At 42.6% G+C, this 26,217-nt stretch overlaps 1 protein-coding gene across 2 annotated transcripts; it reads right to left on the reverse strand.

Annotated features, from left to right (window-relative positions):
- Nucleotides 1–4: 4 nt before the first annotated feature.
- LOC131696112 (zinc finger protein ZFP2-like) lies at nucleotides 5–22,132 on the reverse strand. Of its 2 annotated transcripts, none has more exons than XM_058984657.1 (6): nucleotides 21,792–22,132; nucleotides 21,269–21,407; nucleotides 20,479–21,201; nucleotides 20,151–20,418; nucleotides 18,955–19,728; nucleotides 5–382 (listed from the first exon to the last, which is right to left on the reverse strand). In XM_058984657.1, exons 1-6 carry the CDS (start codon nucleotides 21,869–21,871, stop codon nucleotides 177–179), a joined length of 2,190 nt encoding a protein of 729 aa, XP_058840640.1. In that variant the 5' UTR covers nucleotides 21,872–22,132; the 3' UTR covers nucleotides 5–176. The 2 variants fall into 2 exon arrangements, with proteins under 2 accessions (XP_058840640.1, XP_058840639.1); XM_058984656.1 differs by having other exon boundaries at nucleotides 20,476–21,201.
- Nucleotides 22,133–26,217: the final 4,085 nt, after the last annotated feature.

Below are 26,217 nucleotides of genomic sequence, written 5' to 3' on the forward strand. Positions count from 1 at the left end.
CGACTCTAAATGAACAACATTTATTTCGCTATAATACGATCACACTAGTACATGTTTCAAACATTCAATAACACTGGTGTATATCGGTTTGTGTGTATATATATAATATATAGATATATAGTACGGTTACTGGGATAACACAGATTTCTACTAAGCCTTCGCCAACACAGACTATTCTATTTCATTTCCCTGCAAAGTTCGAACAACTGATACTGATGCGTTTTGAGGTGCACATTGAGGGATTCCAGCGAGTCCAGCTCCAGCAGGCAAATGTTGCATCCGTACGCTGTTCTCTTTTTCTCGTGAATTTTGGTGTGAGCACGCAGGTTCGACAGCTGAGTGAACGCCTTTGGGCAGGTATCGCATTTAAAAGGACGTTCACCTGGAATTGAATAAAAAGTAGCTATTAAAGGGCCAGTTGATAAACCTGTTAAACAACAAACAATCAGATATCAGTTATGATGTGGTTTAGGGAAAAAAATGTCAGCGTATTGAGGTATTTAAAGATCCCCAAAAAGAATCTCGCCTCATTAGATACATGAATGATATTCACCTGTACATTTTCGAAGTCGACGAATCCTCGAGCAAATCCAATCTACTCGAAGTAAACTCCCATTTGAACAAATCTTATTGATACGAGCTAACGAGGATTGCTTTTGCGCGTGAGGACACAATCCCTTCCCTTGAAAAAAAAAAAATACTCGCTGGCGTTTGGCTCTACTGGAAAAAGACAGTTTGTTTCCTTATACTCGTCAGCAACCCAGAGCTTCTGTGCTTGGCTAACCGAGACATTACTCGGTACCAGCCAGTTGCTTTAGGCATTCAAACATGTGTGAACTGTATGGATTTAGTGTCTACCTGGCGCCAATTTGGTGTTAGTTTTGCTATATCGTGTAACTGGCAGTTGGTGTGAGTTACTGTTACTACCGAATGGAACACGACACATCCAAATCCATTTTTTGTTTAACTCTCAAAGTCCCTCACCGCCATTCTGCATATTGTGTCAAAGTAAGCTCAGATAGCAAATTTCACATCATTTGGACAATTTTTAACCCCCGCACACTTCGCTTGAAGTTTTTGACAGTGGCGCTATGAGAAAATATGAGGAAAAATATATTAAATGCTAGAATTTTTGAAGTAGCACTAAAAAATTGCAGTTTATGTTTTCATAAAGAAAACAACCTTAGTATTCCAATAGAAATATTCCGGTTTTTCGATAAATAGGGAAGATTGGGGCTTTGCCACATTTTCTTCTTGAGATCCCAAATTTTTTAATAACATTTCTGCTCTATGCTGCAAATCATGCATACAAAAAGCATCAGTTTATATGGGCGAACGTTGCTATTTAGAAAACATTTTAATTCTCACAATGCTAATAAAATATAATATATGTTGTTGATTTTGACCGATTGTATTTCTCTTCTCATAGCTATAAAGCTAAAGAATGTACAATCTACAAGAAATTGTGTGTTTTGCTCCAAAACTAAGCTAACTGAAATTGGTAATGCATTTGCCAAGGAGTAGTAGTCAAGTACACCATTTGACTGTGCGTGATGCTTTGGGGTTAACGTTTCGAATTCTCCTGATCAGCGTATGACAGCCACCTTGATCGCTATAAAGCCGTTTAGCGAAGACTCCATATCAAGAAGACTGATATCTCTTTCCTTCCCCCATACAAACGAGAAGCGACTGAGGTTACAGCGCCTCTATTGGAAGAAGGGAGGAAGCTTTATGTAAAAATGTATATGTGTGTGTGCATCACTATGGAAAGTACCACCTTTACCCGCAAGTGGCGTTGCTGTTACTGTCTCCGGATTCTGGACAGAGTTGCCAGTCTTCTTGATATGGAGTCTTCGCGTTTAGTCTAAAAAGGCAAGTTTCAATGTCAACTAGTTAGATGAATGCCAGTAGGTGGAATACAGACCGGTGAAGGTTCAGCACCCACCAGCAGACGAACGAGAACGGCCTAAGACTAATCGATTTCGCCACCTCCACCTTCTTCCAGCACCGCCTCCTGCACCGATACACCTGGAGATCACTGCAACAAACAGAGACGTAAATTGATCATGCTCTGATTGATCTCGACACTTCTCGGACATTATCGACGTAAGGACCTATCGGGGCGTTAACATCGACCCGGACCACTATCTGGTGATGGTTAAACTGCGTCCAGAACTATCCGTAGTGAACAGTGTAAGATACCGGCGCCCGCCGCGGTATAACCTGGACCAACGTCGGGACAACGTACGCGCAGCATCTTGAAGCAGCGCTGCCACCGGAGGAGGAGCTCATCAATGCTCCCCTTGAGGACTGCTGGACCAGGACTAAAGGAGCCATAAGCAGCACTGCGGAGAGCGTCCTGGGATACGTACAGAGGAGTCGACGGAACGATTAGTTCGATGGCGAGTGCCAAGAGATATTGGACGAGAAGAATGCAGCACGCGCAGCGATGTTGCTTCAAGCCACTCGTCAGAACGTGGAGTCATATCGACGGAAGCGAAAACAGCAAACTCGTCTTTTTCAGAACAAAAGCGCCGCCTGGAAGAGTCTGAGAGAGAGAGGAGATGGAGCTATTGCATCGCTCTCAGGAAACGCGGGCGTTCTACAAGAAGCTGAATGACTGTCGCAACGGTTTTGTTCCGCGGGCCGAAATGTGTTGAGACAAGGAAGGTGGCATCTTGACGGACGAACGTGAGGTGATCGAAAGGTGGAGGCAGTAATGATGCGCAGGCGAACAATCGGGCGTTCGAGGAGGACGATTATGTCAGTGTCGCAGCCGGCGGGGATATACCGGCGCCCACTATGAATGAGGTTAACCAGGCTATTCAACAGCTTAAGGACAACAAGGCAACTGGTAAGGATGGTCTAGGAGCGGAACTCTTCAAGGTGAGTTCGGAGAAACTGACGTAAAGCATGCACGGAATAATCGAAAGAATCTGGGACAGGGAACAGCTACCGGAGGAGTGGAAGGAAGGGGTCATCACCCCGATATACAAGAAAGGCGACAAATTGGACTGTGAAAACTACAGAGCGATCACAGTGACAAATGCCGCTTACAAAGTGCTATCCCAGATTCTGTTCCGACGCCTATCACCGCTGGTAAATTGATTTGTCGGGAGTTTAAAGGCCGGTTTCATCAACAGCAAATCAACAAACGACCAAATCTTTACTATACGGCAAATCCTCCAAAAATGCCGTGAATACCAGGTCCCAACATATCACCTGTTCATAGACTTTAAAGCCGCATATGACACGGTGGACCGTGTAGAGCTATGAAAAATGATAGACGAGAACGGCTTCCCTAGGAAGCTGATAAGGCTGATTAAGGCTACGATGGATGGTTTAAGGTGTTGTGTCAAAATATCGGGCGGCCTCTCCGGTCCGTTTGAAACACGCAGGGGACTAAGACTAGGCGATGGGTTGTCCTGCCTGCTGTTCAATAGCTGGAAGGATAGTCTGCGATGGATAGTCCAGATAGTGGAGTCACCTCTCTGGCGTCGGTAAAAAAGAAGTGGAATCCAACTTATATACTTACTAACAAATATCCTCCTTCCGTGATAATTGTGGAGTGTGCAGTAGTATATGCGGCCTCTAGCAACAGCAAGTATCCTTCCGCGATCTACGTTCGGGACTGGCCGGCGCCGGTATTGTTCAATAAACACATTAGGACTACCAGGAGTTGCACATTGAAAGATGTTTCGATACTCTCAAGCATAATTATCTACTGATTCCTTATGCAACTTCAGCTAGTCCAGATCGATAACGGAGTAGCAGCCAATGGTGATCGCACAAGTTCAGGCTAGTATCATTCCGCTTGGTTGTCTGATGCTCTTTGAATGTTTAGTCACATAGAATATGAATCAATGTGGGATTTCGAACTGATCTGTTACCGATTCCCTGAGGCATTGTGTGGCGATCACGTGTATCAGAAGTCAAAATAACTTCCAAATTCGGTAACCCAAGTTCCCTGTTGCAAATATGTGTTCACTTCCTCTATTCCGTAGGAGGAAGAATGAACACTAGGCGGCTAAAACGTACTATCCGCTCGCGCACGCACGTTTTCTCTTTCCCAATCTGTCTCACGATTGCACAAACTAGAGCAAGTGGTTGAGTTTCGGTCGCCGAACGGACCTCGTTGTCGTTGTCTTATCAACCGCCCGACCAGTAAAAACTATGTGAACGCAAGTGAGGGTATTGGCGCGTAATGGTATGATGCAAATGTTTCGAGAGGGAATGAGATAGCGATTCAGAATCAATTGTCCAAGAAGTTCGTTTTTCGAAATACGAGTTTTACTTCGGTAAAATTACGTACTTCCGGGTATCTAGAACCAAAAATCGTTTATCTGAGGGTTTTAGGAATAGCTTCTCATCCATTTCAATCTAGACCGTGAAAGAGGTTAGAGTGCGTGTTTTTTGATTTTGTCCCGCGGTGTGTCGAAAGGTTCGTCCAGTTAAAATATGAGATGTCTTTAAAATTTAGTAATTTTTTTGCTATTAGGTGTTGCGTTAAAGTCTAGAAGTAGGAAGTGCGGATAATTCGTGTGCGTTTGCTGAAAGTACAAAAAAGGTAAATTACAATTGTGCTTATAAAAAGAGAGACAATGCGTTCACGGTATCGGTAGCCGTGCGACGGCTTTTATTCTACCGTTTAGATTGGCACTATTCATCGGCCCGCCACACCGCCCTTCGCCCACCGACGCGCTCTAGACCCACGCGCTAGTTTGGAAGATTCTGCCGCTACAACCAAATAAGGCAGAAGTGCGACGGTTTTACATCGTTTGCTCAACTGAGCTGCACGTCACGACCATCCGGTGTGTACGTAATTTGTTGCTGGCAGCGTGTCCGGCGTACCGACAGTGCCAGCAGTTATCTAATCCCGTACGCAGGAAGACATCCGGAGATCCTTAATCGCCGCCTGCGCAGATTCATCACCGCCGGTGTAGATACATCGCCCCCACCGCATCGCCGCATCAGGACAGTCTTCGCAGTAGTGCGAATGTGAGTACGCATCGAAAGCAGTGGGAGATGGTCAGCGAATAAGTAGAGTGAGTAAACGCCTAAATTCCCTGCGCAGGGTGACAAAAGCTCGAGAATATTATAGCGTGTTTACACAGTTTCCCACCCGCACTTGTTAGGGCCCTGAACCGGCATTAGAAATGTAGAATAAGTAAATTAAGAGTAGGATGTTAGTTTGTAAAATAAATGTTGAAAGTTAGTTTGCGTTTCCTACAAGATGTTTTAGTGTTTGAAGTGATATTTTTTGTAGGTTTGTCGAATTAAAGGGTCTCATGTTTCGCGTTCGTTTCTGGTAGTTTTTCGTTTGTACTCTGGGTAGGACTGCTCGGGAAAACAGTCCCCACTCTGGTTTCTGAAGCTGGCTTGTTATTTGGTAGTTTATTAGGGATTCTGCCAGTGATGAGAACCACGAGTTGGTGTAACTTTTCGGTAAATTAGTTGCGAACTCTTTGGTTATTGTTTGGTATCGTCCTGCGAGGCGGAGTACCCTTCGGCTTTTGCGTCTGCCGTTTCGTTTTCCCCCAAATTTTAGTAAACTAACCCGCCCTGGGGTTGGGTTTCTGGTCGGGCAACCTAGAACATGACAAGTGGTCCTCGTAAGAGGTGGCGCTTAAATCACTTGTTCTGAGATCCGGGGTAAGCGCTATAGCAGACAGTTAGGTAGGTACGTTTGGAGCGCGCTACATTTTGGCGCCCAACGTTTTCTCCGGTCCGAGGTGCGCCCTCTCGTGGGTGGTGCGTACAATATCAGCTCGTTCTGACTTCGGAGGGTAATGTTTCCATTGAAAACGGGCATCCTCTACTTTCGCATCCGCTTTCACGAGCTTAAGGATTTGGCCTCCCACCATGCGAAAGTCAGGAAACTTTGCTGGTTCCTTCCCGATTCTAGTCATAAGTTCTCGGTGATCGCCGTCCTTCACCTGAACGGAGACTGTTTCTATCGACCGCGACAGACAGTCAGCCAGGATATTGCTCCTCCCTTTCCGATATTCCAGCTCGATGTTATACGACTGGATTTTAAGAGCCCATCGCAATAGCTTCGCATTACCGGACTCCACGCCAATGGTAAAGAGCCACAGTAAGCTGCGGGCATCCGTGACTACCTTAAACCGCGTCCCCTCCACGTAGTGCCGAAAGTGCTCTATGGCCAGCAACACTCCCAAACACTCTTTCTCAACGCTGGCATATTTTCGCTGGGTACTGCTCAGCTTTTTGCTAAAATAAGCTATGACCTTCTGTTCGCCGTCCTGTTGTTGGACTAGGGCTGCTCCAACCGCATTGTCAGAAGCGTCTGACTCGATGGAAAATGGCAGGGCAAAGTTGGGGTTTCCTAGTATAGGCGCAGATACCAATGCAGCCCTCAACTCTCCAAATGCTGCTTCAGCCGCTTCTGTCCATTGGAATTTGACCCTAGATTTCTTAAGCAAATCCGATATCGGCGCGACGCTTCGGCTATAGTCCCGGATGAATCGTTGATAAAAGCCGGCAAGGCCTAACAGCCGACGAATGTCCTTTACATTTCGGGGCCGTGCATAGTCCAGGATCGGCGAGATCCGGCTATTATCGATCGACACGCCTTCCTCCGTAAGTAGGTATCCCAGGTAGGTCACCTGCTTTCTGCAAAAACGGCTTTTATCCAGGGAGATGGTGAGGTTCGCTTTAGATAATCGATCCGCTACAATCCGCAGTAACCGCATATGCTCTGCTAATGTCTCTGTGGCAATAACAATGTCATCCAGGTAGACGAAGACATTGGGCTCGAGATCGAACCCAATCACGCGATCCATCAACCTACACATAGTAAACGGCGCATTCGTGAGCCCAAATGGGCAGACCTTAAATCGGAATAAACCCTGGGGCGTTCTGAAGGCGGTATAATCCCGGCATTCCATTTTCAACGGAATTTGGAAATACGCATCCTTCAGATCTACAACGGAGTAGTACTTGGCCTTTCCCAGACGATGGAAAATCCCTCCCATATTCCGCATTGGATAGGAATCCTTTTTGGTCCAGGCATTGATACGTCGCGAGTCGAGACATACTCTAAGCTTTCCGTTTGCTTTCCGAACGGGAACTAGAGCGCTGTCCCACTCGCTAGTACACTCCTCGATAGCGTCCATCCGTTTATACCTCTCAAGTTCAGCCTCCATCTCGGCCTGCACAGCCGGGGAACAGCGATACAATGGCGTGCGCGTAGGTTTGGCCTCCTCACGTAAAACGATTTCGTGCTGCAATAGCGTGGTCCTTCCCAGTCGATTTTCAGTTGTACATGGAAACAATCTAATTACCTCAGCTAGTTGTTTACGTTCCTCCGTTGTCAATTCGTGCTCGGTTTCGACCGTCTCGGGGGTCGTCTTGGATGCCTCTGGTAACTCCAAAGCTGGAATATCTAGAGTTTCGTCTGGTTCGATTTGCTTCAGTGCCGGAAGTGTGGCGATCGGTAATATCGACACCTGCAATGTATCCATCTCAGGGCTTGGTTGACCAGTAGATTCAGCGATATTGACTTGTTCGAAACCATTCTCCCCTAAGACCATCGGTTGAATTCCAAATCTCTTCCAAAAGTCATATCCAAGGATCAAAGCCCGCGACACTTTAGGAACTACCAACGTCGGAAGAATTTTCGTCACTCCCCGAAACCTAATTGGCAGCTGAACGTAACCTAGGCTCTCGTGTACAGTCTTGTCCGCAGTTACGATTTTCAGCGGACTCGGTTGCAAGGCTAAACCATTTCGTTCCGCAATGTCCGGAATATTGGTGACGCTAACGCTTGCCCCGGAATCTAAAAGGGCGTCGTAGTTGTTGTCGAAAATCTGCACGGTGACGTGCGGACAACTTTCTGTCTGTACTCTTACCTCACAAACCTTCTGAAAAGGATCTTCAAACGCGAAACTGGGAACATTTGTATCGGTAGGAATGTCATCGTTCCCTCTCTTGCATTCCTGATCTAGTTTCCCGGCACTCTATTAGTGTCCGTCTGACGAGGACGGGGGTGACTCTCGCACGTTGCGGTTGTCTTCCCTGGCGTTCCGCACAAGTAACAGAAGATTCGTTTCTCTTCTCTGCAATGCCTCCAGACATGTCCAGTTTTCCGACAATTCCAACAAAGCGGAACTGGTCTATCTACTCCACTCTCCGGTATCTGGTTGGATTGGTGCGATACGGGTGGATGCCTTTTCCGATCCCTGTCATACTTCCTATCGAGGGCGTTAAGCTCTTCCGGCTCCGAATAAGAAGAATACGAATCCTCAACCTTTTCTTCGACTTCGATTCGATGAACATTCGCCGGTCGAGATGGTCCGTCCCGAGCATGGCGGTACGCTGGATCATGAGCATCGATGCGGTAGGCATAGTACTCCAACTTCCGAAGGTCCCTCACGGTTCGGCAGGCCAGCTTGGACCGGTAATGGGAACGCATGTTGTCCCATATCACTTCGAACAGTCTTTCTTGGTCCAACGGCCTGGTCAACAACTTATTTAGTCGTTCGATTTCCATTTTGAAAGAAAGGAACGTCTCCTGGCGAAGTTGCTTGCGCTCGTAAATCCTCTGCCGATTTCCTTGATCTTTATTAGGGTTGCCGTACATATATCGTATTTTTTCTTCGAAGTCCTCCCAATTGAGGAACTCGTCCGAATAACATAGATACCAGTCGTAAGCTTCCCCTCTAAGGATCGTGTGGACTCTTTGCAGCAATACATCATCTGCGATTCGATCCATCGTGGCTAGTCGGCGGATTTTATGCAAAAAATCTTCCAGCGAGCGTTGACGGGCATCCCCGCTGAAGGTCAAGTGCCACTTTTCCATGCGACGATCTGCGTTCTGAATCTCCGCATCGCTGATTCGTCGGTGCCTACGCTGCCGAAATTGGCGATGAAATACATCAGGGCCCTCTTCGTCGTCGGAGCTAAGACCGGAACTACGTTCCCAGAAGTTACCCGAATTGCGAAAACCCTGACTCGGTCGGATTCTTTCTCCCTCGTACCCCCTCGGAGAATCTGGCAAATTATTTCGTCGTTGTGCTTCATCTCGCTCATAATAGCTCCTCCCGAAATGAAGTCTGGAATAATCGTTTGTTATCGTCAACGGTTGGCTGCTTCTACGTCGGTCCCCTTGATATTGATCCCTCAAGTTGTAGCCCTCGTTGCGAGACCGCTCATCGTAACGGGGTTCCTGCGGATAATCCGATCGCATGGTTATCTCTCCAGCCCTCCCTTCTCTGTGGAAATTTTGGCGGTTAACTTCCAACTGGCTCGTCGCATTCCTACGAGCATTCCCGTTCCCAGAAGAACGCCAATCGAATGTTCCGCCATTTGTGCCGTTTCCAGCCAGAATATTACTAGCTCTGGGTCGATCTGCTAGATGAGATTTTAACAGCTCTCTCTCGAGCTGGGCGATTCGGTCCAACAATACCTTGCTCTGATCACTTACCCCTCCCTCCAGTGCCTGCCCTTGGTTGGACACTGGACTGCCTATATCGTTATTCTCCTCAACCGAATCATCTATACTTTGACCTCCAACCGCCCCAGCCTCGCCTTCTTCAACCCCCTCCTTACCCAATGATTCTCTCCGAGCATCTGCTGCCAACGCCCTACTTTGTTTTTCGTCGGGCCCTTTCCGCCCACTAGACCTGTTCAAAATGCTACGTATATGGTTTGCAAGCTCCCTCCGCATTTGTTCGGATGGCAGATCGGGAGTCTGACATCTCATAACCCTGAGAAGATAATGCTTCAGACGAGAAATGACCCGTTCATCAGGGCCATTATCCAACTTCCTACTCACAGTTTCAACCCTTCCCATAATGTAGTCGTATTCCTGATCTATAGTGTACGGGGACGGAGAGTCACGAGTCTCACGTACATCTTCATGAAACAAATTACGAAGCAATCTATATTTGACCTCCGGGTCGCATTTCGTCTCCTCTGCCTTACCCCGAATAACTAATTCGTAGTCCACTTCCTCGTTAGTCAGGTGGTCAGCGTGGGGAAATGGGTTCGTCATATTGAATGACCGTAATAATTTATTAAAAAAAAACCAATTGATGAACACGAAAACAAACCTACAACTATCACTTCACACCAGTTTTCGTACCGTAAATAGGTAGAACTATAAGAAAAATAATTGAAGAAATATATTACATATAATACAAGAACAAATAAACCACTAAATGGAGTTTACTATATTCAAAAGAAAGAAATACCATGAACCGAATCGAAGAATAATTACACAAAAAAAAGATTAGTTTTCCTAAGATTTCCCAATAACGTGGCCCCACGTTGGGCGCCAAAATGTAGCGCGCTCCAAACGTACCTACCTAACTGTCTGCTATAGCGCTTACCCCGGATCTCAGAACAAGTGATTTAAGCGCCACCTCTTACGAGGACCACTTGTCATGTTCCAGGTTGCCCGACCAGAAACCCAACCCCAGGGCGGGTTAGTTTACTAAAATTTGGGGGAAAACGAAACGGCAGACGCAAAAGCCGAAGGGTACTCCGCCTCGCAGGACGATACCAACCAATAACCAAAGAGTTCGCAACTAATTTACCGAAAATTTACACCAACTCGTGGTTCTCATCACTGGCAGAATCCCTAATAAACTACCAAATAACAAGCCAGCTTCAGAAACCAGAGTGGGGACTGTTTTCCCGAGCAGTCCTACCCAGAGTACAAACGAAAAACTACCAGAAACGAACGCGAAACATGAGACCCTTTAATTCGACAAACCTACAAAAAATATCACTTCAAACACTAAAACATCTTGTAGGAAACGCAAACTAACTTTCAACATTTATTTTACAAACTAACATCCTACTCTTAATTTACTTATTCTACATTTCTAATGCCGGTTCAGGGCCCTAACAAGTGCGGGTGGGAAACTGTGTAAACACGCTATAATATTCTCGAGCTTTTGTCACCCTGCGCAGGGAATTTAGGCGTTTACTCACTCTACTTATTCGCTGACCATCTCCCACTGCTTTCGATGCGTACTCACATTCGCACTACTGCGAAGACTGTCCTGATGCGGCGATGCGGTGGGGGCGATGTATCTACACCGGCGGTGATGAATCTGCGCAGGCGGCGATTAAGGATCTCCGGATGTCTTCCTGCGTACGGGATTAGATAACTGCTGGCACTGTCGGTACGCCGGACACGCTGCCAGCAACAAATTACGTACACACCGGATGGTCGTGACGTGCAGCTCAGTTGAGCAAACGATGTAAAACCGTCGCACTTCTGCCTTATTTGGTTGTAGCGGCAGAATCTTCCAAACTAGCGCGTGGGTCTAGAGCGCGTCGGTGGGCGAAGGGCGGTGTGGCGGGCCGATGAATAGTGCCAATCTAAACGGTAGAATAAAAGCCGTCGCACGGCTACCGATACCGTGAACGCATTGTCTCTCTTTTTATAAGCACAATTGTAATTTACCTTTTTTGTACTTTCAGCAAACGCACACGAATTATCCGCACTTCCTACTTCTAGACTTTAACGCAACACCTAATAGCAAAAAAATTACTAAATTTTAAAGACATCTCATATTTTAACTGGACGAACCTTTCGACACACCGCGGGACAAAATCAAAAAACACGCACTCTAACCTCTTTCACGGTCTAGATTGAAATGGATGAGAAGCTATTCCTAAAACCCTCAGATAAACGATTTTTGGTTCTAGATACCCGGAAGTACGTAATTTTACCGAAGTAAAACTCGTATTTCGAAAAACGAACTTCTTGGACAATTGATTCTGAATCGCTATCTCATTCCCTCTCGAAACATTTGCATCATACCATTACGCGCCAATACCCTCACTTGCGTTCACATAGTTTTTACTGGTCGGGCGGTTGATAAGACAACGACAACGAGGTCCGTTCGGCGACCGAAACTCAACCACTTGCTCTAGTTTGTGCAATCGTGAGACAGATTGGGAAAGAGAAAACGTGCGTGCGCGAGCGGATAGTACGTTTTAGCCGCCTAGTGTTCATTCTTCCTCCTACGGAATAGAGGAAGTGAACACATATTTGCAACAGGGAACTTGGGTTACCGAATTTGGAAGTTATTTTGACTTCTGATACACGTGATCGCCACAATTGGGATATTGATAATACAATGCCAGTATAATCTTTAAACTATAAACGACTTTCAATTCAAATTTCTGCCATTTTTAGCAACGCAGTGAAGAGTTATAAATATTCGAGTGTGCCTTTTCTCGAACACAGGTGTTAGTATGGATTTATATCCATCCTCAATGCGGAACCACCAAAAACACGAGGCCCCTGGCACAGGTCCACTGTGCCCACGCATAAATACAGTACTGTACAGTCCTCTTCTTCGTAAAGATTCAAAAAACAATCTCCTTTTGCTGCTCTGGATCTATTATCACCACCTACTGTCATTGAAACGGTGCACATATTGAAGTCCAAGAGAATCGGGTTGGGGTTGTTTCGGGAGCGTGTACATAGCGGTTTGCCCAATACTCGGGTTCTTATTTGCCCGGCTGACTCTCTTTAACAGGGCGGCCTAGGTGCTTCTATCAGATTTTCGTAGCACACCAAATAACAAAAGTAAACAAACAAATAGACTACGCTGCGTCGATCTCTTGTTGATTACTACTTGCGGACAGGCGGCCGGGTTTCTCCGTACGGCCGGGACAACAACGGCCTGGTCAATCTGTTGGCTGCCCAGCAGCGGTCCTTATCAATTAGCCAGGGAGGTGAATCCGACACTTTTATTGGAACCTCCCTAGCGACGGTGGTGACGAATGACTTGATTCTTTGCTCCCCGCATAGAATCCTGGTAGACACCGCAGTGTACTTCCCAGGCGGCGCCGCTGTCCACCCTGCTTCGCCTTTCTTGGCTATTAGCTTGGAAGGAGAGCAAGGCTTATTCGGCTTATCCTTCTCAGCGGATAAATGCGTCTGGTTCTGGATAAGCAAAAACTCCTTGATGATTAGCTATCCCCGACGGCGATCCAACACCACAAAATAAACAAGCACCCAAACCTCGGGCCGGCACTTTACGACGGGAAACTTTCCGTCACATCACACGCGCACTTCGCACTGCGGTTATTGTGGCTGGAAACTGTTCCGGAATGGCATATAGAGAACATTTGTATTTCTCCGTGGTGTGTCACCAACTACCATGGTCGCCTTCCACACTCGACCAAAAAAACCAACATCAAAAAACGTACCGCCGTATAGCTGTCATCACCCATGTGCAGCCATAGTCAGTACACTTATTACAACGAAAGAAGAGCGGTTGCCTAGCCAAACCCTATTTACGATATAAAATTATTTAACAAAAATTACTACACCTATCTGAACTAAGAAAATCGTTCACAAAACAACAATATAAACAAAATGTTACGTAAGAAGTAACCGATTATAGTGGTGAGCATTATGTTGCAAAACGATACACTTCACGGAGAGACTGCGCAAAAACAGATAAATTTCCACCGAGATTTCCACCCAGTGCTAAATTGTTACCCTGACGGGGTAAAGCAGGCATGCACAAGAACGGTGCTGCTCCGTGTCCTATTGCTGTGCACTGACTCATAATGTGTCAGAGTTAAATTCAATGAGCTAGTGCTTGCGCTGGTTTCCGATGAGCTAGAGTTAGCAAGTAGCACGAGCACCGATGAGCGAGAGCCCTCGTTAGCACGGTGACATAGCAAAGCAGAATAAAAAAAAACCACGCGTTAGTGTGAGTAATGATGCCTGCATCGTTTTTTCAGCAACCTGTCGCACATTCACCAACGCATAGTTCTTGCTTTGTTCTATTCTTTCGTTCCATAGCTTATACTACTGCACCGTTCTAGCTCATCGGACAAGCTTACCGGGCCAGTTCATTGAGTTAACTCGTGCTAGCTCACTGAGCCAGCTCACCGAGCTTGCTCGTGGCAGCTTACCGAGCTGGCTCATGGTTCTAGCTTATCGTGCTAACTCGTTGTGCTAGCTCTTCGAATCCTACAGCTCGAGCACGAAGGTGACCTAGCACGAGCTGTGTCAGTGCTTATTGCTTTTGGTTCGTTCAAAGCGGCCGCTCAGCTCGTGTTAGGCTCTCGTGCTGTGCTTCATGCATCCCTGGTTACAAGTGACTTGTCTTAACGCCTCTGGCAGCCTTTCCACCAAATCGTACCTCAGGGAAGCAATGTACATAAAAAGCCCTTTCTCGCAGGCAGACTTAGCTTGTTTGCCTGGTTCGAAGATCCGCAGAGCTAAGTAGAAGAGTTGAAGATTGAAAAGAAGAGCGGTCAGTCTTCTGGATTGCCGCCGAAGTCCGATACGGCCTGTCTAGCCCTAACGCCCTTAAAAAACGTGGGTGACAATTCCTAATTTGGTAATAATTGAATGACATTGTCATTTCTCGACCGATTTTGATGATCAAAATATCGTCGGAAGCGGAATTAAATGTTCTTTCGAATTGAGACTAGAATTGGGACATTGCTTAGAAAAAATATTAAATTTTTGTATTGTCCATAAATCGCACATTTCTTACAAAACAGCATCATATAGCATATTGTTGAAAAGGTCTAGTTTTCTTCTTAAAAAATTGAAACTAGGTTGAACAATGCCAGCGTAGCTAATTTTTTAGTGCAGTCCCAATAAATAGATTTTTTGCTATAAATCAATATTTTGGGGGTATATTTAACTAGCCAAACGAAGTTTTGAGCTGCATTTGAGTAGACCTACAACCTATACTAGCCACTAGGTCACTAGAAAAGTTCGTTCAATGTTCGATTTTTTGTAGCAGCGTATAATTCTTCCAGGTCGGCGCTCGAACAAGATAATGAGAGTTTATGAGAGACCTGCGCCTCAAACTCTGAACCGCAAGATATTGGAAATTTAAATAGATTCAAATCAAACTCTGTTCGTGTGTTTCATTTTCGAAACTAACCAACCACTTTACGATCCTTTCTCATTGCATAATAGGATAGTAATTAAAAAGAAACGCAATATACTGCGCATTTTCCCCTAACCTGGACTCCGCACTCTTAAAGTGCGACTGATGAAACTGCTACTGAAACCTGCGAACTGTCAAAACACATGTATTTCACGTGACAGAGAAGGAACTCGCATAGACAGGCAAGCCTAACTAACCAGTCTATGAGAAGAATTTATAAGAAGAATGTCAAGTGCGGTTGGAATCCAGTTTTTTCAAGCCACAAGCAATATCCGAGCACTGCTTCCTTTGGAAGTGTGTATTTTGTATCAAAGTTGTATGAGTTGGAGGAGATAGGTATTGTACATCCATCAAAGAAGAAACTTAAATTTTCGGCAGGATTTCATCAAATCGTGATTGTAAGGTGCACTCTGGAGTACACCCAGTGAAAAGGGCTAGTTGCTGGCTAACGGGGGGCTATTTGCCAACTCGGATACGCAAATTGCCCTTCAATTTGCCAGCAAATTGCTGGCAATTTGGGGGCTATTTCAAATGCAACATTTGGGCGATTTGCTGCCGTCATTTTTCTGCCGCTCTACTCGCTATATGAAGAATTAATGGTGAATATGATATTGTACACCAAGACTTACCACAATCTGAAGTTCATTAGAAATTTAGATCAAAGATCTTGTTCTACTATACTTACACATGATTCCACAATTTCCCACATTCGTTGGCTTAATGAAGTGCACGAAACAAACAAAATTCATGCGAGAACATGCCAATTGTTCAAAAAACAATTTTAAACTTAAGCCAAACATGAACCGCCATGTTTGAAAAACGCGAAAAACAACCAAGTCCATTTTAGCCGCCAAAAAAATTGTCTAAGTGTTGAAATTGCCTTTAAAAATCGCATTCGCAAATTGCATTTGTTCCTAGGGGCAATTAGCACAGGCGAGTTGAGTCAAACGTCTAACTTTTTAAATCGCTTGACCATGTTCGTCCGCATTTTTTTCGACCGGGCAGTCGTGTTTCGCGCTGGTTGGGCCACAGCCTTCTCCAACTAACGAATTTGATTCGCAACACTGTTTGAATAGCTGTATCTGCCATATACAGGAGCGGTGGGTGGTAAACCTAGTTTACATTTTGTATAACGATGGAGCTATTCAAACAGGGTTGCTATGATTAATAATTAAATCCATTTGTTTTGAAGTTATGCTGCTTCTTTAGTTAATAACTTTTCTCAGCGAATTTTCACAAACCTACAATATTCCACGAATATGTTCAGTAGAAGAATACCTTTAGAAATACATAGTGTTCTCATGAATTGATTGATGAGATGATTTTTTATGAATTTATTTCCAATTTTAACCGATTTTCCATACTAATTTCCACATAAACTTTGAAATTTTTCGAGGGTCCGTAGACGCAACCGATCGGTACCAAAATTTGCACAATTACTAAGAGCCATAAAAGGAATCAGTAGAGCCTGGTGGAGCTAAAATTCAAAAATTGAACCAGTCTACTGTATATGTATTGGTAAATACAAGCTTTAGATTTATTTCATCTCTTTGATTCAAAATGCACATCATTTGCAAAACAAATCCAACAATCACCATACGGTTTGTTTTCAAAATTGTATTGCGCCTTTCACCGGAGATTAGCATGCGATGGAATCGATTCAAAATAGCGAAAGAATTGAAAATATACACTGTTAGGAGTCTGACGGATTTCTTCACCCCTTCACTACCTAGTGAGCGTAAATTGGAAAGCATTTGTAACTATTTTTTGCACCCATTTAATTTATTGGTATTCCGTTGGTGAGACTCCACTCAATTGCTTTGTATCCTCCTAAGCTTTTTTCTAGGCTCAAGACCAATAGTGGTTCGAAAGCTGTTCAAATAACGATTATTTTTATGCTTTGTAACATTACGGAAAGGTTAAATCTTAATAATCGGAGTTTCGCAATCTCGTCACGATCTTGTGTCTGTAAAATTTTCGCTCATTTCCAGTGATAACCACAATATCGGAGTCATTTGAAGTGATGCCCGTGGAAGCGGTTGCCAAAATTAGTGTTGAAGTCATCATAAACGGAGTGTTGCCATTTTCAGTGATTTTCACTATTCGGTTCTCTCCCACTGTTTGGTATATTAGGTTTATTCCAGTACATGGAAGTTACTCCCTGTTGCTCCGGAGCAAAAAATTCTTGCTCCTTTTCACTCCGGTTTACCGCCAGAAGAAGAAAAAAGATAAGAAGATAGTACGGGAACGATTTTCTCCCTGTTTGCTCCGGAGTACTTCCAGTTTCTCCTGGTACTGGAACAAACCTATTGTCTATCTCGAGATAATCTACACGCCACCGAAAAACTACCTAAAATTCAGTACTTTTGACTCAATCTCGTGATATCGTGCAGGAAGGTAAAATTAGATAAACCGTGTTGAAGGTAGTTTCCATTTAACTACGGCAAAAATAATAACTCAACCTTGAGTTTAATTTACTTAAATTTAAGTTGAATTTACCTAATTTTGAGTATATCCCAAACAACTTAAAAGTACCTTACTGCACGGAAGACCTCGACTGAGTCGAATCTCTCGTTTTGTTTTTGACAACACTAATAAGTGCGAAAGCGACGCACAGCTCAAAAGTACCTAAATTTAAGTTAAAAGAACTTATTCTGTAGGTTATTTTATGGTTGCGTGTAGCATTTCGTCGAGTTGTTGCTATATGGGAAACACTCGAGTGCGATCGAAACAAAAACAAACGTCAAAATGTTTTCTCATTCGCACTGATGCAAATTAAATGGGCGCGTAATTCAACGCACGGGCCGGTGGCGCATGGCTGAAAAGTCGCAATGTGGATTTAAGAAAAGATTCGCAATATTCTGCAGATAATGATTCTCAAACAATCAAAAGCTCAGATAGTATTGCGAATCTTTTCTTAAATCCACATTGCGACTTTTCAGCCATGCGCCACCGGGCCGTGCGTTGAGTTACGCGCCCATCTAGTTTGCATCAGTGCGAGTGAGAAAACGTTTTGACGTTTGTTTTTGTTTCGATCGCACTCGTGTGTATCCCATATAGCAAGAACTCGACGAAATGCTAGATTATTTCGAGATAGACAATACTAGAAAAATGCACTTTAAAGTTTATCTGAAGCTTAAAAGCAGCATAAATCAGGTCGCAGAACAACACACTGTTCGGAAAATAGTTTAGAACGAGTAGCTTAAGTAGTCTATTATAAGAACTATTCATGTTAATGCATAGGCTATAGGGTCAGACGCCTCACAATGATATCAAACCAGTTGTCACATGTTGCTTTACAACGCAACTTAGGTACGGAGAATTAAGAAGTATTAAAGTACAGAATTACTTGCTAAGCGTCAAATACAGAATCGAGCTTAAAAGTGTAAGAAAATCTCTATTTTTCTAACCTTTTTGCACAGTTTTATGATGAGCTACTAGGAGAAAACTGGGAGTTTTCCTGCGACTGGGAAAGCCTTCGAATCGTTGCACTGAATAGTCAATAGTCCAGCTTGAGGATGCGGCTGTTTTTTGTGGTTTTTGCGTTGGCCGTATTTCTGTCCGTTGGATAAATTTGGTCCATCGTCTCAAATTTCATGGTTTGTGTCATGCGTTTCTCGGTTTGTGAAGTGTGAAGAGGTAGATTCTAGAAGCTGATTTCCACCTAGTTCTGGATCCTAGTCGTAGCAAAGGTCGTACAAACTGCGCAAAGACCGCTCGAGGCCGTATTTGACGGTACGTGGATGTCATTTTTGTATTTCTTTTGTTTCTTGGTTTTCAGTATTTCAGTGTTCTTTCGTATTAATTCTGGACTTTCCACGGTATTGAAAAATAACTAAATAAAGCGCAAATCTTAATGTCCCCCGTGGGGTAAGAGTTCGGGCAAATTAAATAGAAAATCGCTAAACCATCTACTTTTCGTGGATCGCGCTGAAGTGTTAGTTGGTATGGTTCGCGAATTTTGGTAAACTTACCCCCACTTACCCACAACCAGGTTTTCCCACACCATCAGCCTCAATCAGTAATGCACAAGTAAATCACTTACCCGTATGGGATCTCCGATGTCGCTTCAAATCTTCGTTCGATTTGAATGTGTTCGAACAGAATTCACAATTGAAGATCTTCTCCATGTCGATGGGATGCTCCAACAGGTGATTCTTCAGTTGGTCGGCCAGTTCGAATGTGCTGCTGCATTTGTCGCACTTGAAACAGCCATTTGATTTGGTGTGTAGCTTCATGTGAACCTTTAGATTTCTGTTAAACTTAAAATTCTTCCCACAGATATCACAATAATACGGTCGATCGTCCGCTTCTGTTGATTTCGTCCGTAAGCGAGCACCTTTCAGGTGTAACTTCCGGTGTTTTACCAAACTCGGATACTGCGAGTATACCTTAAAACACACTTCACACCGGTAGTTTCGGTTACCGGTCGTCGTATTCTGTTTAGCTGCTTTCTTTTTCTCCATCGTAGCCAGCAGCATCTCTTGCAGTTCAGTCGGAGCACGCATAGCGATTTCATACCGCAAAAGGTCGGACAAAGCTTCTAATGTTGGTGTCACAGATGTTGGCGGCGGTACGGATACCATCGGTGATTGGGTTGGAGTTGGCAGCTCCGAAACCGGCGGTGTTGCAGTTTTTAATTCAAGTGTACCGCATTTCTGTATGTGCATTTCCAGCAACTTCTGAGTTCGACAAACTTTGTCACAGCGCTCACACTTAAACACAATCTCCGGTTTGAGATGGGTTTTCCGGTGCGACAGGAGATTGGCCTTTTGCGCGAAGCCTTTGTTACAGATGTCGCAGATGTAAGGTTTTTCGCCTGGAAAAACGTTAAATTTAAACTAGGATGTTGTGTGCAGTGGACAAAATTACAAAGTATGTAATCGAAATAACAACAACAAAAATTGTATCATGTTGATGTCAGAATATGGAATAGCATAAAAATAGACATCATTGGGGTTCATTCTAGGACAAGCTTTTTGCATTGTGAACAACTAAAATATAGTGTTGATGAAGTAAAAAACCCTTGTACTTTTCTTTTCATCATTTCGTTCTACTTGATATTCTTGTTATTCTATACCGGAACAACGCGTTAAAAGCACCTACTGTGAATCAGTATTTACGGTTGTGGGATCCGGTGAATCGTAACTGCTGACTCTATTTTGCAATCTACTGATGATTAACAAGCATGTCAAGAACTAATAACGAATCATGCATAACAAGTAGTAAACCCAAGGATACCTGTATGCACCCGAACATGCCGCTTCCAATCCTCCTTGTTCTTGAAACTCTTGGGACACATTTCGCACTTGAAGTTTTTCTCCACCACTCCTTCACTGTGGCACTGCAAGTGTGAGATCAAATTGCCTTCTTTTGCGAATGATTTCGAGCACAGCGTACAGCGGTACTTATCCTTAACGCACTTCAAGCTGTGCACCGATAAGTTATCGAGCATGGTGAAACTCTTGAGGCACAGCTGACATTTGTACGGTTTAACTTTCGAGTGTACCTGTAATGGGAATGGCAAATTAAGAAAATGCTTCCCAAGAATTATGTCACCACATACAACCTTTCGGTGAGACCTCAGATTCGAAAGCTGAGAAAATCCACGGTGACAAATTTCACATGTATGTGGCCGTTCTCCGGAGTGCGTTCTCATGTGAATCCGCAGTTGGACGTTGTACTTGAATGATTTGAAGCAGATTTCGCAACTGAAATTCTTTACGTTACCGTGACACTCGGCCGAGTGATTTATCAGGTTTCCTCTGTTGATAAAAACCTTGGTGCATTTCGAACAACTGTAGGTGGGCTTCATGTCGACCGATTGTTCTATTCGCTGCTGTAGATCTACGTGCGTATGGCTGTGAATCAGCAAATGTTGTCGAATCTTGAACGACTTCGAGCACATCGTGCATGCGTAAGGTCTATCTTCGTGCTGTTTCTGATGAGTACGTATAGTGGATTCATCACCTGTTATGAAATCACATTCATTGCAGGAGAATTGCTCCGTTTCCAATTGTTCGTCCTCGTCTGCCTGTTCAAATGATTCTGAATCAACAGCACTTTTAATTTGGCGAAAATCGATTGGGCCCGCATGTTGTTGTAATTGGGCTGAGGAAGGAGCCAGCTCCTGTTCCGTTTTAATGATGTTTTGCCCGGCATCGAAAAATGCTAGAGCATTCCTTAAAAATTCATCGTTTGCCACACAGCGTTCACGAAAACGGATATACTCGTCCAACTTGTTGGCGCAAAGTTTGCAAACAAACATCGGCAGGTTACGTTCGAAAATGATCTATAAAAGCAATAGTATTTCAACCAGGGAAATATATACCCAAAATTAAAACCCAGACACCGCATACCTGTATCGACGTGCAATCGTATATCTTTTTGGTGAGCAAAATGTTCGGAAATAGATTCGCGTAAAACAGCGGTTCCATATGGGCCTCATTTTTCAAGCACAAACGGCAGATGTAGTTGTTGGCATAGCGCGAAGAACAGCTTAAAAGAGAATAGTCGTACATTTACATAAATAAGTACCCACTCATAATCTATTTAAAATGAGACAGCCTCACCCTATTTTCGCCGAAACGAACAGTTCTAATAAGAGAAATGATCTAGTTTCCAGTATGCCATATATAAATGCCAACCCCTAATGGTCTAATTAGAATATCAGCATCATTCGCCGAGTAGGATGTAAACAAACCAGCCCAAACTAAATGCAAAAGTTCAGAAAACTTTTCTCCCTACTAATTAAAATAACTTTAGAACGTTGGCATCCATCTTTGATCTTTTACTCTCTCCCTCTCTTTCTTAATGCTATATGCCATACTGGAAGCAATTATCTTGAGAAGTGAGGGCGCACTTATTTATGTCTATACTCACATCTTATTTTTATTGATCGATAAATCTTCTGCCATGTTTTTCTGGTCCTCTGTGCCGTGATGGGCAGACAAATTTTCCATCTTCAGTGGAAGAATTTCCCGTTTAGTATTCTGCTTACGTAAATCAACTGTGCTGCAGACCGGGCTAAACCCGTTTGTCACGAATGTGTCCTATGATTATGCTCACATTTTCAACAATTGCTTTGCAGAAGAAAGTTTGCACTCGCTTCCTCCTTCTGTATGTATGCTGTTGTTCCTGTTCTTGGTGTGATAGTACTCAACCGTATTGGATATAAACAAACCGACGACGATGGCGGTCCTGCCTCCACGAAGTCTTGCGGCCGAATGACGGTCGCCGAACGCCGATGACGATGTCAGTATTCGGCATTAGCCAGACGCAACGACAGTTTGTTGATAACCGAAGCGAGAGAGAAAGAGAACCGAAACTGTAGCACGATTGCTGTTAACTGGTGAGTGTGGGCGAGTGTTGTAGAACCGCCAGAACGATAACCGAGGGTACGCTGGAGCATTGTGAAACAGCTTCATCCGCTGCAAATGGAGTTTATGTAATTTTCACAGGAAACGATGATCTTCTTGATGATGAGGTTCATATGAAGATTACTAGAATTTGCAAGCATGTTACAACGGTTTTTTTTAGAAATTTTTAAAAATGCTTGGTGCATTAAAAAACTACTTACCTTTGATCGTTAATGTAAAAAAACTACTTACCTTTGATCGTTAATCAATGAAAAATTTCGAATGATTATGTATAACTAAGAAAAATCTCACAGCTCCGAAGAAGAACCACTCACCGAAATCACGACTTTCTATATTTTTTGTTCTCAATATTTTCTATATCTAACCGATATCATTTCATCTTAGTCATTTGTTTCCTTTGGATCGCAGCGAAATTTAGTGTCGATGCGGAAGACTTCCGCTGTTCTCAGTTAATTACATTGGCCTGATTCCAAGTTAATTATTATTGATTTATTTAATATCCGATCTGCTTTTGTTCCCGCCTCCTGGTCTTTTGACCATTCACCACGCCGCCGGAGTGCACCATTGGAGAAGCAGTTGTACGGCCACCAAATTTGCAGAATGTCATGGAAACATCTATTTGAAATGAATTCCTTAATATACAATACTGGTTAACGTTGGTCAGTAATTGACTCGTAATGTAATTCTCAAATTATCTCACCTTTGATGACCACAGGGCAATCTGGAAATCATACATCGTCTAATAACAACTTGTCGTACAAGCCTCTGTTACACATCATCTTTTTCGTTGAAATTTCCTCACTTATTAGACCGGGTTAGAAATCTGGTATCTAGAAACGAAAAAATGTTATTATTATAGCGTCTTTTCCTAAACCTTCGCGACAATATACATTAATGTTGGCAATGCCATGATTTTCTTCATAGCGCTACAACGTTGAATTGGTTCTGTTTTAGTTTTTCAAAGTTCTCCAACCAGTATAGCTTCAAAAGAATTAAAGGGTTTATGGAAGCAAAGTGCATCACTTATCAAATTCCTGCAACGTTTTTTTTCCAATTCATGTAAATTTTGGGTTCCATTTACATTTAAATTTTTGGTGAAATTATTTCAATGTGTATTGTTTACAATGTGGAGTGAAGCAATTATGCAACCATTGCACAGTGGTCCGAATCCAGAATTTAGGATGACAAAAACATTTGTGACTAAACTACTGGGTCTAGAGATTTCATGTCTTCGGAACAAATAATCTGTGTCAATTGGGGCATCTTTTGAGATGGGTGCTATTAGGGTGGTCCTTATTGTTTGTAGGATCTGAAAATTATTTTCGAAATAAGAAGAGATAGAACAATGAAGTGTTCCGCAAAATTTTAGTACAACCTTTTTCAAGCAACTTTGCTGAGGACGTCATATTTGTAACTTTAATGGTTTTAATTTTACAGCTATTAAAATGTTGTGTGATAGGGTATCCCTAACAAAATCTGTTTTTTGTTATAACTTTTTAAATATTTTTTTTCCGTCAACGGCGTCTTCGCAAAACTTTTAGAGCTTATTGAGACGAATATTATTTACCTAGACATATTTGAGATAGCTCATTTAGTTCAAATGTTATGAGCATTTTTAGCAAAAAAACAACCTTTTCAAATGTTGATACCTTAAAATGGAGCAAGTGAAATGGATTTCTTCTTTTTGCATTCGAAAGACCACAATTGATAGTATGTTTTATGAAAAAATCTCAGAGGTCATTTTTGTTTAACTCATTTTATTTTAGTTTGAATATTGAGAATATTACTACTATTTGTAGCATTAAAAGTAAAACGGTCAGTGTAACCTAGCAACTATTTTTAAAATAAGATCAGATAGATAAACAAAATCTCAAATAAAACCTCTCGAGTGTGGCGAAGGGCCCGCTGAGTTGTTTCCAATTTATTTCGTTCCGCCTGAGCCGCGGAAAACCTTTCCAGCACTACGTCATAATGTGGCGAAGAGTCCGCTGAATTATTATTTTAGTCATAGCCTTAGTAGAATCCATTTGGGAATCGGAAAATCTTCCCAGCACCCTGCTTAAGTGCGGCGAACGGCCCATGCATGCTGTTAATTTGGCACGAGTAATCAAGATCCGGGTAGCATCCGGAAGATCTAGAAATCTGGAACATTATTTGACCTATTTTTCAACAAGATCATAGGGTCCGAAGTAAGCAGCAATTTTTTTAATACATCGTCAATATTGGCAACGCTGCTAAATTTTCTTGAATGGTTTTCTCGAAACTTGCCGATAGACTTATTCCTCGTTTCTAATGCCTCAGTGAAAAGGCTTTAGAAACGAGGAATAAGTCTATCCGCAAGTTTCGAGAAAACCATACACACAAAATAATATCCTTGTAAATATCACAATAAATATGTGTTCAAAATAACTATAGTTCAAAATGTTCACAATAACAAAAATTAGAGTCATTTTAATAGCATTATAATAAAAAATACTATAATCCCATTAAAAATCTAATGGTAACGCTAACAGTTTTATCCAGTTAAACCAACTATTTCTTTGGGTTGAAATTAATATATTGGCTGTTGAGTTTACTACGCGTTTTTCCGAAACCATGCACATTTTTCTCTTACATTCTAAAATTTACTATGTTTATGTTTAACACAAATGTGGTGTACCGATAAATTTCAACTGACTACATTTTCCTTTAAAATATACTACAAAGGTGGTAATTTTCGGTAGTATGGGACGCTGAGTTTGCGCCATTTTGATAAAATCACATTATTTTCGTTCTGCGTCTCGCGGGGTTCTTTTCGAAGTTTATTTAATTAAAAAAAGGTTTCCTGTAAAAGTATCGAACAATATTAGAGACGACACCCTTACCTTTTCGTGGATAATATTGAAGGTACTTGAATGATTTTAATAATGGTTTTAAAAGGAATTATTTTGGTCCTTTTATTTCCTTTATTGCAGAACAGGTCCATGATCCGCAATTACAGAATCTGATTTCCAGATGGATTCTGTCATTATTATCCTATAATAGAGTACAAAATCTGTACTACAGAGCACGGTTTCCAAGTCTAGTATTGGACGATGTTTTTCGGTGGTAAAATGGACCGGTCACAAATTTGCACTGCAGTAGAAGTCTGTCTTGAAGTCTCAAAGCGTTTAATCAGGTCGGCAAGTGCTTCGAACACATGTCAGTAAGATCCGCCGACGTTTTTAATTAAAGTCTCAATAACATTGGAGTCTTGAAACATCACCCTCTGCCAACTTCCTGCACAATTAATATACAACCTTATTTGTCGGACTGACGAAAGAAAATTGTTTTTCAACATTTGTAAAATACCAGATTCCCGATGTTTCGCACAGGAAACAGCTCAGATGATTGTCGGTTATATGTACACAATGTAAATACAAGCAAATTTATTAAAATTGAAAAGTATAAGAGGTATAAATTTGAAATAACAAATCAGTGTTTTTTATCATGTAGAATAGATAATCTAGTTGTTACAATAGGGATCTATCTAGTGTTCTAAGCTCATAATTCCTAAACGAAAAATGTAGAAATTTTTCATTTAAATACTTGGTTGTTATTCTGACAGTAATAGTACTGCCAGAATAGGAACCAAGTGTTCAAATGACGAATTACTACATTTTTCGTTTAGGAATTATGAGCTTAGAACATTAGATCCACAAACTTTTAGTAAAAATCATAGCAAGCGGGGTCAAATTTACTATGAATGGACGTTGTGACGGGAATACTGCAGCTATCAATTTAAATACTTTTATAGTAAAAAGGAATACCATACAGGGAAAAAAAGTACTACACACATGGTAAAAAATTCAGAACACGCATATATTTTGATATGGTAAAAATGGCTATTTACATCGTTGCAGTAAAAGCATAATATTATCAGCTGAAAATTGTGGGCACATTGTAATTAA

This window comes from Topomyia yanbarensis, unplaced genomic scaffold, assembly GCF_030247195.1.
Source record: "Topomyia yanbarensis strain Yona2022 unplaced genomic scaffold, ASM3024719v1 HiC_scaffold_75, whole genome shotgun sequence".
Classification (NCBI taxonomy): domain Eukaryota; kingdom Metazoa; phylum Arthropoda; class Insecta; order Diptera; family Culicidae; genus Topomyia; species Topomyia yanbarensis.